Genomic DNA, 16,180 nt, shown 5'->3' on the forward strand with positions numbered 1-16,180 from the left:
CAACTACAGTACATGCTTCTGCTGCTGGTCGGAGCCAGTTTGACTTTACAAAGCTGCATGAAAGGGACATTGGCATCTATCATATGTTCATTTGTTGCAGGCAACCTGGTGCTATTGTAGCAGCAGGGCAGTGCCCCACCATACAGAGTATGTCATCTCCCAATAATGCTTGCTTGAGGTTAGCACCTACAGTAGGTGGCAGTGATCTCTAACTTGTGTTTTATCCCTGCTACCCCACAACCCACCACTGCCTCCCTGGAGGAACACATTCACAGTGCTTTAAACATCTGCATGGATCTGTGTCATGACACCAACCATTTTGGAGACCTTTCATGATTACTAATGATCCACATGTCTAGACTATTTTGGACTATTGAACTCATTCCTTTCTTCCAACTTTCATGCAGTTAGGTCTTCTACCTCTTGTTGGGGTGTATCTGTTTATTCTTGTCATAAAATGTATTTTTTCTTCCTTTTATCCATTTCAATTTTTTTAAATTACTCCAACATCTCAGGATCTCAGGGTGCTACAACCTTCCCCTGCAGCACCAGGCTTTGAGCAGCAACCATCCCCAATAAACTCACAATTTACTACAGGCCCAGTTTAACCTAAAACACAACCTTTGTGATGTGAAAGAAAACCAAAGTACTTTGAAGAAAAATCACACAGACACTGGGAGAATATGCAGACTCCACACAGGCAATGCAGTTGCAATTAGAAAGATTGAAAGGATTTACCAATAACATTTTTTTTTCAGAGAGCTAGATTTTGCTTTGAATGACTTCTTTATCAGTTAAGTTATACATAAAAGCAACAAAGAAAATGTATGATGTAGTATTCATGAGTAACCGGATATTTTATTAGTTTATTATTAGTAACAGGATAATGTATTATTATAGCCATGTCACAATTATTCAACCCCTATATAATATTGCTGTTTTTAAAACCTTCTTCTAGTTTTTATGGCCTAAAGTGGAGCTAAAAGATTATTAAGCCTTTGGAATTTCAATAATAAACCTTAATTGGCTTCAAGTGTAATGGATATATAAACCTCACCCATGAAGGTGTTGGAGGTGAGTTGCAATCATGGGTAAGACTAAGGAGCTTTCACAAAAGCTGAGAAAGGAAATTATTTCACTGCACGTGTAGGGCATAGGGTATAAGAAGATCTCCCAAAAATTGAACATTCCAAGAGGCACCGTTGGGAGCATTATAAGAAGTTAAAAACTTATAGCACATCTGCAAATGTTCCTGGCTGAAGGAGAAAGCCCAACATTTTATCAAGAGCCTTTAACACCTTAGTCAGGACAGCTAAGAAAAACCCATGTGTTACTGCAAAACACCTACAGGATGGTCTGATGGAGGCCAGATCAAGTGCTCCGGTGGTATCTATAAGACAAGCACTGAAGAAACAAGGACTTCATGGCTGCACTCCAAGATGCATTCCACTCTTCATCACAAAGAACATCAAAGGTGGACTAGAATATGCCAGGAGAAATTTGGATAGGTCTGAAGAATGTTGGTTCTATGGACTGATGAAACTAAATTGGAACTGTTAGGACATATGGACCAGGGGTATGTCTGGTTTGAGAAAGGCCAGGCTTATGACCAAAACAATCCCCACAGTCAAGCATGGAGGTGGGTCATTGATAAGGTAAAGGTGTTTTTCTGCTGCTGGAACTGGCATTGTGGATTCCCAGAAATACCTGGCCATTTTATAAAGTAATGTGATGCCTTCTGTTCAGAAATTGAATCTTGGTGATCATTTCCAGTAAGGCAATGATGCCAAGCACACCTCCAAATTAACCAAAGCTTGGTTGAGAAATAGATTCTGGAATGTCTTGGGGTGGCCTTCTCAGTCCCCAGATTTAATTCCTATTGAAAATCTTTGCTGGGATTTAAAGACGGCAGTGGCAGCTAGGAAGCCATCAAACATCAATGACCTGGAACCTTTCGCACATGAAGAATGGTCAAAGATTCCAACCGAGAGGTGTAAGAAGCTTACCAAAGCACTTACCAAAAATGATTATTAGAATTTATAAAAGTTGAAGGATGCTCCACAAAGTACTGAAGCTGGGGGTTGAATAAACGTGCACATACACATATATGAAAAGAGTTACATTTTTCATTTGAGCTCAAACTTAAGTCAATTTATGTTCTCAAAATAACTTAAAATGTGTCAATAAATTTTTTTTGTTGTTTAATGAGGCTTTTTGTGATATATTTTCATTATCCTTGATTCATATCACTATAATGTTTTTTGAGGTGAGGGGGTTGAATATTTCTGATTGCAACTCTGAGTGGGTGTCTGATTCAAACTCAGAATGTGTTGATGTGTGAGACAACAAATCACAACTCAGCCGTGCAGCCTCATTCACACTTCACAGACTTACTTCATGCTGGGATGAACTTTGGATGGTTTGGAATGAGCCGAACAACAGGTGTTGGGTGCCAGTTCAATCGGGTCAAGCGTAATGGGTGCACTTTTAAAGGTAATTGACCAATAGAACGAACAGGTGATCATGTGTATGCAGGTAGTAATGCACCTCAAAGTCAATGAATTTCTAGAGTGCAAAATTTTTTTTATGATTTTGAACTGGTTAAAATTAGCTAATTAACATAATTCAAATTAAAAAAAAAAAAGCATTTGGTCGCATAATGTCCATCAGCCGTTTAACCTCATTAATTCATTTCAGGGTATCGGGGACAAATCAACCCTGGATGGATTCCAGTCTATCTTAGAGTATAATCAAGTGAGGCCAATTTAAATTCACAAAGTTAACAGACACTCTCACCACTTTGTTGTATGGCTGGAACAACATACAAACTCTACAGAGGCAGTGACTGGACTGGGAATTGAACCCAGAATTTAGGAGATCTAACCACTGCACTCCCATTTTAGCCCTCACAGCAGGTATCCTCACTCATGGTTCTGGAGGGACGCAGTGGCTGCAGGTTTTCATTCCAACCAGTTTCCTATGTAGAAGACAGTCCTTGCTGATAATGAACTTGGTACTTAACTCTACGGCTTATTATTACTTTCATTCATCCAAGACACATTTTAATTATGTTGTAGATCAGTGGTTCCCACCTTTCGGTTCTCTAGGACCCCTGTGAATGCACGGTTTTTGTTCCAACCAGTGTCTCAATCATTCATTTTTTTTACTCTTAATGGATCTCATTGGGTAATTAAATAACTCGCATTTTACTTTTATTTTGCATTTCAAATAGTTCAGCAGTGTCAGATTTATGTATACTCTATAGACCATTAAGACGTATTTGTATTGTTTCTGTATCTTTAAATGCTCACTTTCTTATTTATTTTAATTCACTTTTTCTGTGGACTTTTCCTTCTTTATTGTATCAGAATACCAACAGAGTAGAGCAGAGTCCAGTGCAAATGACTCTGAAAGAAGCATCTACTTCACTGTCACCCACCTGTGCCCTTATTAGTCCACCTTGAAAAAAACAAAGGTGTCTGTGTTTCTGTTTGTGTGTCTGTCCATTTGCAAAGTCTCTGTCATTTCAATAGATGGTGCACCACAAACATTAACACTGCTTTTACAAATCCTATTCCAAATGGCATATAACAGAGACATCTGAATTGCACTGTGAAAGTTAACACTGAGGAACATTAGAACACTCTAGACGAGAACAGACCATTCAGCCCAATAAAGCTCACCAGTCCTATCCACTTATTTCTTCCAAAAAAACATCAAGTCGAGTTTTGAAAGTCCCCAATGTCTTACTGTCTACCACACTACTTATTCCAAGTGTCTATCGTTCTTTGAGTAAAGAAAAACTTCCTAATGTTTGTGTGAAATTTACCCTTAACAAGCTTCCAACTGTGTCCCCGTGTTCTTGATGAACTCATTTTTAAATAACAGTCTCGATCCACTGTACTAATTCCCTTCATAATTTTAAACACTTCAATCATGTCACCTCTTAATCTTATTTTGCTTAAACTGTAAAAGCTCAGCTCTTTTAATCTTTCCTCATAATTCAACCCCTGTAGCCCTGGAATCAGCCTAGTCGCTCTTCTCTGGACATTTTCTAGCGCTGCTATGTCCTTTTTGTAGCCTGGAGACCAAAACTGCACACAGTACTCAAGATGAGGCCTCACCAGTGCATTATAAAGGTTGAGCAGAACCTCCTTGGACTTGTACTCCACACATTGTGCTATATAACCTAACATTCTGTTAGCCTTCTTAATGGCTTCTGAACACTGTCAGGAAGTAGATAGCTTAGAGTCCACTATGACTCCTAAATCCTTCTCATAAGGTGTACTCTCGATTTTCCCACCGCACATTGTGTATTCAAACCTAACGTTTTTACTTCCTATGTGTAATACTTTACATTTACTGACATTAAATTTCTTCTGCCACAAATCTGCCCAAGCCTGCATGCTATCCAAGTCCTTCTGTAATGATATAATGGATTCCAAATTATCTGCTAATCCTCCTATCTTGGTATCATCTGCAAACTTAACCAGCTTGTTACTTATATTCCTATCTAAATCATTTATATATATATACACGGTATATTAAAAATAGCAGCGGCCCTAGCACTGACCCCTGTGGATCACCACTGTTAACATCACCCAGTTCTGATGAGGTTCCTCGCACCATCACCCTCTGCTTCCTGTGTCTGAGCCAATTCTGCACCCATCTAAAAACATCACCCTGAACTCTCACTTCTTTTAATTTGATTCCCAACCTCTCATGTGGCACCTTATCAAATGCTTTCTGAAAGTCCAGATAAATAATATCATATGCTCCACTTTGATTATATCCTTTTGTTGCCTCTTCATAGAATTCCAGCATATTAGTAAAACACGACCTCCCTCTTCTGAACCCATGCTGACTGTTCAGAATAACTCCTGTCCTTGCCAGGTGTTGCTCAATCTTATCTTTAATAATTCCTTCCATTAATTTTCCTGTGATGCATGTTAAGCTTACTGGCCTATAGTTGCTTGGATCTGCCCTGTCACCCTTTTTATATAATGGGATGATATTTGCCATTTTCCAGTCCTTTGGAATCTCTCCAGTGCGCAGTGACTTCCTAAAAATATGTGTCAAGGGTTTATATATGTACTCGGTAGCCTCCTTAAGAACTCGAGGGTAAATATTATCTGGTCCTGGTGATTTGTTTGATTTCATCTTATTTAATCTGAGTACCACTTCTCCCTCTACAATTTCCAAATCCCTAAATACCTCCTTAGTAGTCTCGTTTACCTCTGGGAGGTTATCCACTTGCTCACTTGTAAACACCTCAGAAAAATGTAAGTTTAGGGCATCCGCTATTTCACTGTCTGTATCTTTTAATTCCCCTTTACTATTTCTGATGCACTTGATCTCCTCCTTGATTGTTCTTTTACTACTAAAATACTGAAAGAATCTCTTAGGGTCGGTCTTTCACCTTATCTGCTATATTCCTCTCCAACTGTCTTTTAGCCTCCCTGATATCCTTTTTAATGGTTGCCCCCATGTTCTCATATGCTCTACGATTCACTTTGCAGTCATTAGTCTTATATGCCTTATAAAGCAGTTTTTTCCTTTGCAACTTCTTTTTTTAAATCTTTATTAATCCACCGTGGAGTTTTTTTTAGTTTCCTATTAATTCCAAATGTAGGTATGTATCTGTCCTGCATTACATGTAAAACATTTTTAAACCTGTTCCACTGCTCCTCGACTGTCACCACACTTAAAAGCTTATTCCAGTGTATCCTACTTAGACATTGTCGCATCTGCTCAAAATCAGCCCTACCAAAGTTCAACTCAACAATTTTAGTCTTTGCATCTGTACTCTTACAAAATACTGAGAATTGTATTACATCATGGTCACTTGACCCAAGTGGTTCAATCACCTCTACACCCTCAATTCTATCCTGATTATTATAAAATACTAAATCCAGACAGGATTCACCCCTTGTCGGCGCTTTGACATGCTGTGTTAAAAAACAGTCACTAATTACTTCTAAAAACTCCTGCTCTTGTGCTCCTCCATCTGCATGGTTATCCCAGTTAATATTTGGATAATTAAAGTCCCCCATGACTATAATATCTCCCTGTAAACTTGCCTTTTTGATATTACTGAAAAGATTTGTGTTGAAATTACTGTCTGAATTGGGTGGTCTATAACACACTCCTAAAATAAGACCTCTTTCCCTAATATTTTGCAGGTGAAGCCACATGTCCTCACTAAGATGGGGCTCATCATCCAACTGAAGAGGACTACGTTGATTACTTAGATATCAACCTGTCTTAGACTGGTAGCACAGCTAGTCAATCATAAAAGGACAATTGTCTATGTGTCTGCCTATACGTCTGTCTGGCTGCTATGTCTCTGCTATCCAACAGCGGCACTTCTTGTGTGATTTTGGGCTATATAAAAATAAATTGTAAATAAATAAACATGACAACCATTAGCACTGCCATTACAAATCCTGTACCAAATGGGTATGTAACAGAGACCTAGCAACTGGATAGACACACTGCACTGTAAATGTTGACACTGAGGTCTGTGTTGATTACTTAGATTTCAACCCATCTTAGATGAGTAGCATAGCTAGTTAGTAAATAGCTGTCTAAATAACCAGAACATTAAAACATAATGCAAAAGGGAAAAGGATGAATTCTTATCCATCTAGCACATATAAATTCCTATTTTCATTCAGTAAAAATTTAGTGCAACCAGTTTGTAATTTGAGGATGGATACAAACAACATACAAGCTGAGACCAAGTTAAATGGAGAACTTGTGGTTTCTTTGTTATTTACAATTTGTTCTTAACTGTGGCTGGTTAAGAAAACAGGAAACAATTAAAACTAAATGCAGCCCCTTAAAACTAAAATAGGCAATTATGGGTTCTGAATCATAACAAGTGAGTTAAGTAAAACTAAGCCCAATTTTCATCAAATAAATGGGTTGTAGTTAAGAAATTGATTGAAGTGAAAACCTGCAGCCACTGCTGCCCTCCAGGACTGTGAGTGAGGATTCCAGCCTCGCAGTACTGCTGCGTATTAAATTTGTTGATCACATTTTTTTTATTTTAACAGCTTAATAAAACATTCCCTGATGTGGATCTACTCACAAATTTTTCTACATTTGTTTTTTACGTGGTTTGTATCCAATTAATTGGCACAGTAATTGCATAAATAAAAGTTATCTTAGCCTAAACCAGCCCAGTTCAGTTTGTGTGTGAATTATGTAGCGTGGACATTTTTGCAGTTGTAGTTGCTTTAATTTTCACATTTTTTTCTTTTGCAGTTTCCAGTAATGTCTTCAGTCAACAGGCTGTGATTTTACCTGCCTTCTTATTTGATCATAATGCACAACAAATAGTGTAGAGAAAAGGACATTTATAACGTCAGTTTTCTTTTAGCTGTTCCTCTCTATCCACGTCACTGGCTAATCATGGAGCGGTAGACCTGGATTACAGACCTGTCCCGACTGTGATGCCTTTTCATCCCAAGGTTCACAGAAATATATCTGCATACTGAGATGCCAACTGTGGAAGAAAATTGGAGAGAATCTACCCCACTCCACCTCAATGCTGCATGTGGGGTTAAGCTGATTAGAGAAGGCTACCCGCTATGTCACTGGAGCGGCTTTATTTATCCATTGAGCCATTTTCTAACCCACTTACCCAGTTCAGGGTCATGTAAACTGGCAGCACTGGGCGCCACCCCAGATGCAATGCCAGTCCATCACAGGGTCCATTGCAGCAAATTATCTGCACTGATCCATACCAGGCCAGTTTGGAGTTTGTGTCATTTCCTTTCCAGTTCGTGCAAACATATGTTTTCATTGATTCTCCCCAAGACACATAACTGGATGAGCAGCAGATAGTACACTCATATAAAAGACGCCATTGATTTACGCATGAAAAAATGTTAAAAGAGCATACATGATAAATCTCCTTATAAATGTCATAAAAGTGTTAAAAAAATCTTCATAGAGGGCTGTGCATTTAAATATTGTTTCTTACCGATAAAGTTCAGTCTTAAGAATGACATTTTGAACTTTTTCCCAACTTTATCTTCCATTCCTTTGCTGCCTTGTGGACTGATAAGAGTCCAATCAAGGCTGAAATTTTTGGGTACCTATAATGGAAGGGACCGCTTGACTTTCTCCTATAGGACATTACGTTGCCAGCGATCTCCTCTGGATAATGATGTGCACCATCACTTTTGTAAAGTCTGTGAATGCCATGTAAGTGCATCACATCAATAAATAGAAAAGTAGAGAAGTTTATATGAATATTTGGTCTCCCTAGCCTAAATTTAATATCCATTTGGCTGTTTGTCTAGTGCCTTGAAAAGATTTGTGAATGTAGGAATAAATTAATGCCTTTGCCAGAATATTTTTCCAGTAGTGATGAATGCAGTGACTTTAAGCATTTCAATTTGGGGATACCCCCCCACTTGACATAAAGAGGCACCCGTATCTTGACACCTGCTGCTTCTCTCAACTTTACCTGTTTCTGTGATTAATGCCCTACATGTGTGATCCTGTAACCATGGCACACGGTATCAACATTAACATGCTGACTAAAAACAATTTGGTGGGTGAGAATCATGGTCGGTGTGGAACTAAAGCCCTTGGTCCTGTCTACCTGGACCAAGTGAATAGCTGCATCCTGCTGATATCGTGCTAACTTGAAAAGGAAGCTCAGCCCTTTGGTAAATGTAGGCTGGATTATAACCGTGGGCGGCAGAGTATCTCACATCACTGAGTAGTTGTGACAGTCCAATGTCTCTTTCAACAGCCTCGTATCTTCACTTTTCCTTTTTCCGGAAAAATCAATTCCTGCATTTCACATCCGTCAGCCTTACCTTCAGAGGTTGTGGCAGTTTTATTAACATCAATTAATTTAAGCAGAAGGACTCTGCTATGTGATGATACCAATCACAGGAGAATTAAATCATTCTGGGCCGGCGTGCTTCCCCAACCTATATATTTCAAACCAAAAATGCTTCAGCTTGTATTTAGGAGCCCAACCCAGAGCAACTTAAATCTGTCAGTAGTGATGTAGAGCTCTTTTCCAAAAGAAAATCATTATCACCACAAGCCCCATTGCATCCCACCCACCCAGGTATAAGAAAGTTAGCATTGCCCAGTTTTGGGCAATTTTTGGCCTGAGGAGGTCCACAATACTGCATCCTGCATCATTGCATTCAAACTACAATCAGGGGCGCTCCAGGTCCTTGTACTTCTTCCTTAGGACGGAAACCTGATCCTTGAAGAGCACTGGGTCAAGGCGGAACAACGAGTGTACCAGAGGCATGTGGCCGAACCAACTGGCAAAGGCATTGATGCAGTCCTGCCGCTGAGAGAAGTGATCTGGATTGGGCCAATGTGAGCTTTTGACTCCCTGAAAATGAACAGAAGGGGAAAAAGAAAATGCATTTTACTATGATGCACAAGACTACTGACACATTATGAATGTAGACCAGTAAGGTGCTTTCTCTAGTTCTTTTAGTCCCATAATTTAGATTAGTTAAATGTATTATAAAATAATTATTATTTAATTAAGCTAACATACTACCTGATCAAATAATCATAGCTTTATCAGATGCTTTGTATTATCTAAATCCAAAATCCAAATCATTTATTCATCTATTTTCCCAATGCCCTTTTTTAGTTTAGAGTTAGTAGGTGGCAGAAACTGTGACTGTAAATGGAAGAACAGTCCACAAAGAAGCAATCACACAGACCCAATTTACACAAACAGCAAACAAAAGTAATTTTACATATTGCCTTTGTATGGGGAGAATTATTCCAGAACATCAGCATGAGCCTGTTGTTCAGGGACAGAAACTAACCCCAAACAGCACATCCGATAAATTCACATTTTTATTTATAAGAGCTTTCATTTGTAACAGGCGGATGTATATAGAAAATTTAGTTATTATTATAAGGTGATTTTTTTTCTACATTAGGTTTAATTTTTATTTTTTTTTTCAGGATGGAATTAACTTTCACATATTTGGTATTTTGTAGATGTATGCTGATAGTGCATTATTTTTAACTCCAGGGGTCGGATTTATAAAAGTTGCGTATACTAAAAAGAGGCCTGAAAAATGCATAAATACTCAAAAGGTGGAATTTATAAAAGAAAACTTGCCGAAACAGCGTGCGTATATTTTTGGCAACTCATTTGTACACAAGATTACAGAGAAACTGGGAAATGAATGACGAAACCCCTGATCAAATTGGGAAATGCAGCAAACCAGCTTAATGACAACTCACCTGTATAATAATTCATATTACCATGCTGGTATTTAATGTGCATTGATGTGACAACCATATTAAACCTTTAAAGAGATGGATATGATAGTACAGACTGTATTTTAGTTACCCTTTATAGAGGGCCAATGCTGCGTATTTGCACTAAAGAACCTTTTTGGTTTTTCATTAGTTGATATAGGCAACCTGTTGTCACTTCTCAGGTAAATGGCCAAAAGGTCAGGAATATTTTAACCAAGCTTCACGTCATCATGTCACTGTGCTGGAAACCTTTAACCAACTGATGAGGTGATACATTCAGGTTTTGTATAGTGTGTGTGTACATACCTAAAAAAGAACATGTTTTTGCTAACATAAAAATGCAGTTTGCATCAGTGTTCGGTTCTCCTAACGTATTTGGAGCACTTTACTGCACTCATATTGCAATAATGGCATCGAGCAAGAATTAATCATTTTTGTTAACTGTGAGTAGTGACATTCTATTAACACACAGGTTATCTGTGATGTCAAAATAAGACGAATAAACGTTGGGGCTCAGTGGCCTGGGTCGATTTATGATTCATTTATTTTGAGGCAAAGTAGCGTTGATCAGATGGCTTGCTGTAAGAGCTGTACGTGGTGGCTGGCTTGTTGATAAGGTAAGTGGATGAACCCTCAGTTTATCATATAGCCTGTAATTTTCATTGTAACATAAATCATCTCATTACACATGCCAGATAATAGCCTTACGCCTTTACCCGACACCCAGAATGTAAAGGAGAGGCGCTAGAATGCCATGTGTGCTCTGGCGTGCTCAGTTGCGGATCATGGTTTAGGACTCATTGTGTCAGGAGGGAAGCAGCACTACCAGCCAATGAAATTCAGTAGGATCGTGTTTTCATATGCATGAGGCTGATTAACATAATCCATATATGGTTTTTTTACAGTAACAACACGCAGTGAGATACGCACATGTACAAGATGATTATGATATATAAAAGTAAATTATGCAGAAATTTGCATATGCCAAATTTTATAAATCTGATTTATTTTGGCATACACATTTTTCTGTATTTTGGTGTACACATTTTTCTATGCAGAGCTTTATAAATGAGACCCCAGTTCTTTTTTCTTGTTTCTTCTATCACCTCCACAGTTCTTGCACCCACTCTGGGCTTCCATAACATTTTCTCCTTTTTTTGTGTCCTCCCTCCATTCATGGGACTGGGTGGATTATGGTGGAGTGGACCTTGTCGTGAGGCTTTTCTTGTTTTTTAATCACTCTGTATTTTCTCTGAAAAGCTGTTGTGAATTCAAGATGTTTTTGTTATTTTGTTATATTCTATAACTCTGTTATATCCAGTACAATTTCCTACACTATGATATGATAGGCTGGTAACATCACTTGAAGAGAGGCCCAGTGAATCATCAAACTATTTAAAAAGGGCAGGATCAGTTATGGGACACCCTCTGGACCTGCTTGAGGTGGCAGTGGAGGTGAGAATGAAAACAAACCTGAATGCCATTATGAACAAATCTGCACACCTGTCTTGTGAAGGAAATTACACCCTTATGATAAAGAGAAATCCAATAGGTATCTTCAACAAAAATAATCAGAATAACTTGAAGTCTTGCATGCCATATCATCTCACCCTAAGAGTTAACTCCGTAATGGGAAATGAGGGGTTAAAGTTATTCCTTTTCACAAAATTTTGAAAAAATGTGGGTTGGTAATATAGGCATGTGGAGTTTCATTTTATGCTATTTCATAGTTGCTGATAACAAATATAATATTTTTAATATTTGATTCTATACCAGTTGTCCTCGCCCTCTAAGAGCTACTCTCGAAGGATACAAATGTCATATGTCAAACATAAGTGTGTGAGTTATCGTTTTAGACTATTTAAAGGTCAGTGATTATAAACATGATGTTGTTTTTGATTTCTGATCCTTTACTAGGGATAAAGCCCTCTATGGAACTCTTTTAGAAGGTGAAAAATTACAAATTTCTATTACAATTGAGAACATTTAGTCTTAAAACATTGAAATTGAAGCACACAGTATTTTGAATATTTTACACAACTATTTTTGTTTATTATGTAATTCTACCTCATAAAATAAATAATTGCATTTCTTATGAATAAGGCGGCTTACCCTAATTCGTACTTTTTTATTTTTAACTCCCTTTTTTTAATTTAGTTACACTATTGCAGTGAACCTAAGCTTGCCTTCACAGTGCATAATCCAACCAGCCCGTGATGAACAACACTGATGCACCCATCCATACTAACTCTCATGTCAGTTCATCATGCGGCATGTGAGACCCCAGAGCAAACCCATGTGAATATGTGGTCTAAACTGAGGTATTTAAAACATACATAAATATCTAAAAAATGAAATTCAGTATTAAGAATATTGTCCTTTTATCAACATTTTCCATTAATCCATTTTGTTAATTCCTACATTGGTTTACAAGCCACTTCACCATTCCATAGTAAAAGCATTGGATATAAGTATAGATGCACAGTACAACTGTTTACATGTCTGTTTAAGCACTCAAATCAAATACATTTCTATGGGGCACACATTGAGTCATGTGTGCATTGAACCAGAAGCCTTGAGGTTTAATTTTAATTTAGAAACTGATTCTTAAAGTTGTAGTATTATATGTAATACAAGGGATTTTTTGTGTTTATTATTGTGTTGATTATTTCATAGAAAGATTATTCTGAAATGCACAAACCTCCATGGAATGCTCGTTCATACAGTACGGTGTGCTCTGAATGTTTTTGTCCTCGAGGTGGCACTGTGCTGCAGCAGATCTTTTGCTGATGGGTCTACTTTAGGAAGGAAAGTCAAATTCTCAAGTCCTCAAGGGCTGCAGTGACTGTTGCATTTCAATTTGGCTTTGAACTTTACTTCAGCTTAATTAATCGTATTAATCATGCACTTAGAAATAATGATTCTGTCATCCCTGCTGATTTTAAAAATTCACCCAAATCAGGGAAATCCTTATTTTAATGTACTTGCTGATTAAAGTGCTGTGGATTTCATTTAATTTGTGGGTGGTGGTGGGCGACATTTCAGCAATTTTTAGAAATACCAGGATATACTGAACACCTTTCCTTATTATTTAATTGGGAGTCAAATATGCCTCACTTGGTAATGAAGACCAAGAGTCTGTCCAAATGAATAGATATTCAAATCAGTGGAGTTAATTAATGTAATAAAGCTTGGAAAACAAACCTGACCTCTCCCCAGTCTGACATCTGAGGTAAATCATGAATATCTAAAGACCACACATGCAAAAGACACTACAATTGGTGTTTTGGGACAGTGAGCTCAGTTGGCACACATGTGAGTGAAGTGGGGTGAAAGCAACACTATCTTTTATTTTTTCTGCATGTGTGTATAAAATGGTATAAGAGAACATAAAGTAGTTGAACCACTGCTTCCAATCTTGCTGACCATGCTCACCTTCGTATTAGCAGGTTAATTGTTAACCATTAATTGCTCATTTCCTCTGCCATTTTACTTTAGTTTTCCATAAGTGAAAACTAAGAAGTTCTCAGCATCCTGCCAGAACTGCATCTAAGGGTCTACATTGTTTAAATTGTGTGTTGGGCAGTAAATATATATTTTATACCAGGACAGGTAGTGTAGCCCCCTAATGGCTAGAATGGGAACCATGTTTAACAAGACTGCTGATTCATTCCCAGCTACTAACTTACCCAGTCACTTTAAGAAAGCATGGAAATACTAAACTTTTTGTGAGTTCATAGGTTCACATGGGGAAAAAATGGTCAATACTGTCTGTCACATGTACTGTATAGAATCCAATGAAGTCCCACTAGAAGAAGAAAGAAGCTGTCATTTTCTCGAGTTACATTTTGTACAGTTTCTCCATGGCCTCTAAAAATAATTGAAACTTGGTTTTAGGTTTTTAAAGGTCAAGCATTCTGGTTGTCACATTGGTTTTTGAATCTGACACATTTTAATGGTGATTAAAAGTAAATACATTTTCCCATGTTATGGGTGCCTCTATCTTGAGCACTTGTAGTTAAGGATGCATTCATAGGTTTCCGATGTCTCCTGGAAGTCATGCCATGTGACACCATTAACGTGCCGCCTCCTAAGCGGGCGTGTTGAGCATTGTTTGAACATTTAAAAGAATCTCTTTGGTTTTGAACTCTTTCTGCCCCTCAACTAAGATTTTCATCTAATGCTTTGGCTTTGGCTCTACTCACTATTTTTGGTTTCTGACGTTATTGCATCAATTCTCTTCTTATGATTTTTGTCTCACATCCTACGCTGTGCTACTAAATCTGGCCTTACTGGGTTTTACCTATTCTAGTTATTTTTAGGATCCATCTTCTGATTCCATCTCTATTCAAAATGACTGCTTCTGTGTGCAGTCAGTAGAGAAGCTAGCTTAATATGCAATCGATTAACTCATTAATATTCAAGTGCTGTATTCCTGCTGAAAAGAAGAAAAATCATAGTATCCTAGTAACTTAGGCAGCATTAACAAGAAGGACGCCTCATGCCTGGACAAACTGGTGAGGAAAGCAGGCTCTATTGTAGGCATGGAGCTGGACAGTTTGACATCCGTGGCAGAGAGATGGGCGCTCAGCAGGCTCCTATCAATTATGGAGAATCCACTGCATCCACTAAACAGTGTCCTCTCCAGACAGAGGAGCAGCTTCAGTGACAGACTAATGTCACAGTCCTGCTGACAGAGTGAGGAGATCATTCCTCCCCCAAACTATATGACTCTTCAGTTCCACCCAGGGGGGTAATCTATCTATCTATCTATCTATCTATCTATCTATCTATCTATCTATCTATCTATCTATCTATCTATCTATCTATCTATCTATCTATCTATCTATCTATCTATCTATCTATCTATCTATCTATCTATCTATCTATCTATCTATCTATCTATCTATCTATCTATCTATCTATCTATCTATCTATTTTATTGCCTGATGCACTGTAGTGATTGACTTATATTGTACTGAAGAGAAGACATTCATTCATTCATGCATTCATTCATTAATTCATTAACACTCTCATTTTCCTAAACTGAATAGAAGTGTTACAGAAAACTGATGTATGTTGTAGTGAAAACTGCGATTCATTCATTTAACTAAACCGAATGAAGTTGCTATATAAAATAATTGACTGATTGTTACATGTTACCTGAGAATTCATGTTGCAGGGAATTCACTCATTCACTTGTTTAGTCATCATTCAGTGAGCTCACTTAAATCGAAGAAGATACCATTTTGTGTACCAAGTTGTGTAATTGACTAATTACGCTAATAATACTACTAATAATAATTCTTTACATTTATATAACATTTTTGTCACAACTCAAAGCATTTTACATAGAGAGTGGGGAACCACTTCAACCACCACCAATGTGCAGCATCCACCTGGATGATGTGACAGCAGCCATTTTTGCGCCAGTGCACTCACCACACATTAGCTGCTAGGTGGTAAAGTGGTGAGAGAGAGATAGTCATGATTAGGGGGCCAGAATGATTAGGTCATGGCGAGCAATGTAGTCTGGACTCTTTTCATAGGATGCCTAGGGAACTTTTATGACCACAGAGAGTTGGGACCTCGGTTTTTTCATCTCAGCCAAAGGATGGCACCCATTTTTACAGCATAGTGTCCCCGTCACTGCATTGGGGCATTGAAATCCACACACAACATTCAATGTCAGGCATCAATCAGATTTACTGAGATCTGCTTGTCATCAGGCTTTGTCCTCACAAATCCTGTTGCAGTGACTGCCTCACTGAAAGTTATCTGGGATAAGGGGAAACATCTTTACCTTATTACCCAATCAAAATATTAAACATGAGTTTACAAATGGTTTCATTCAATATGGTTTTATAGGTTAATATAATAGACTGCAGAACCAGGGGGGATGAGGAGG

The 16,180-nt window shown here is 38.0% G+C and overlaps 1 protein-coding gene across 2 annotated transcripts in view; it reads right to left on the reverse strand.

The window, feature by feature from the left end:
- Positions 1–8,816: 8,816 nt before the first annotated feature.
- The window catches only part of LOC114665310 (exostosin-1c-like), a 547,907-nt gene continuing 540,543 nt past the window's right edge, over positions 8,817–16,180 (reverse strand). For both annotated transcript variants that reach the window (XM_051919090.1, XM_028819793.2), the window contains exon 12: positions 8,817–9,376. In XM_051919090.1, coding sequence (XP_051775050.1) covers positions 9,191–9,376 — 186 coding nt within the window. In that variant the 3' untranslated portion in view covers positions 8,817–9,190. The remainder of the gene's footprint in view (positions 9,377–16,180) is intronic.

This window comes from Erpetoichthys calabaricus, chromosome 14, assembly GCF_900747795.2.
Source record: "Erpetoichthys calabaricus chromosome 14, fErpCal1.3, whole genome shotgun sequence".
Classification (NCBI taxonomy): Eukaryota; Metazoa; Chordata; class Cladistia; order Polypteriformes; family Polypteridae; genus Erpetoichthys; species Erpetoichthys calabaricus.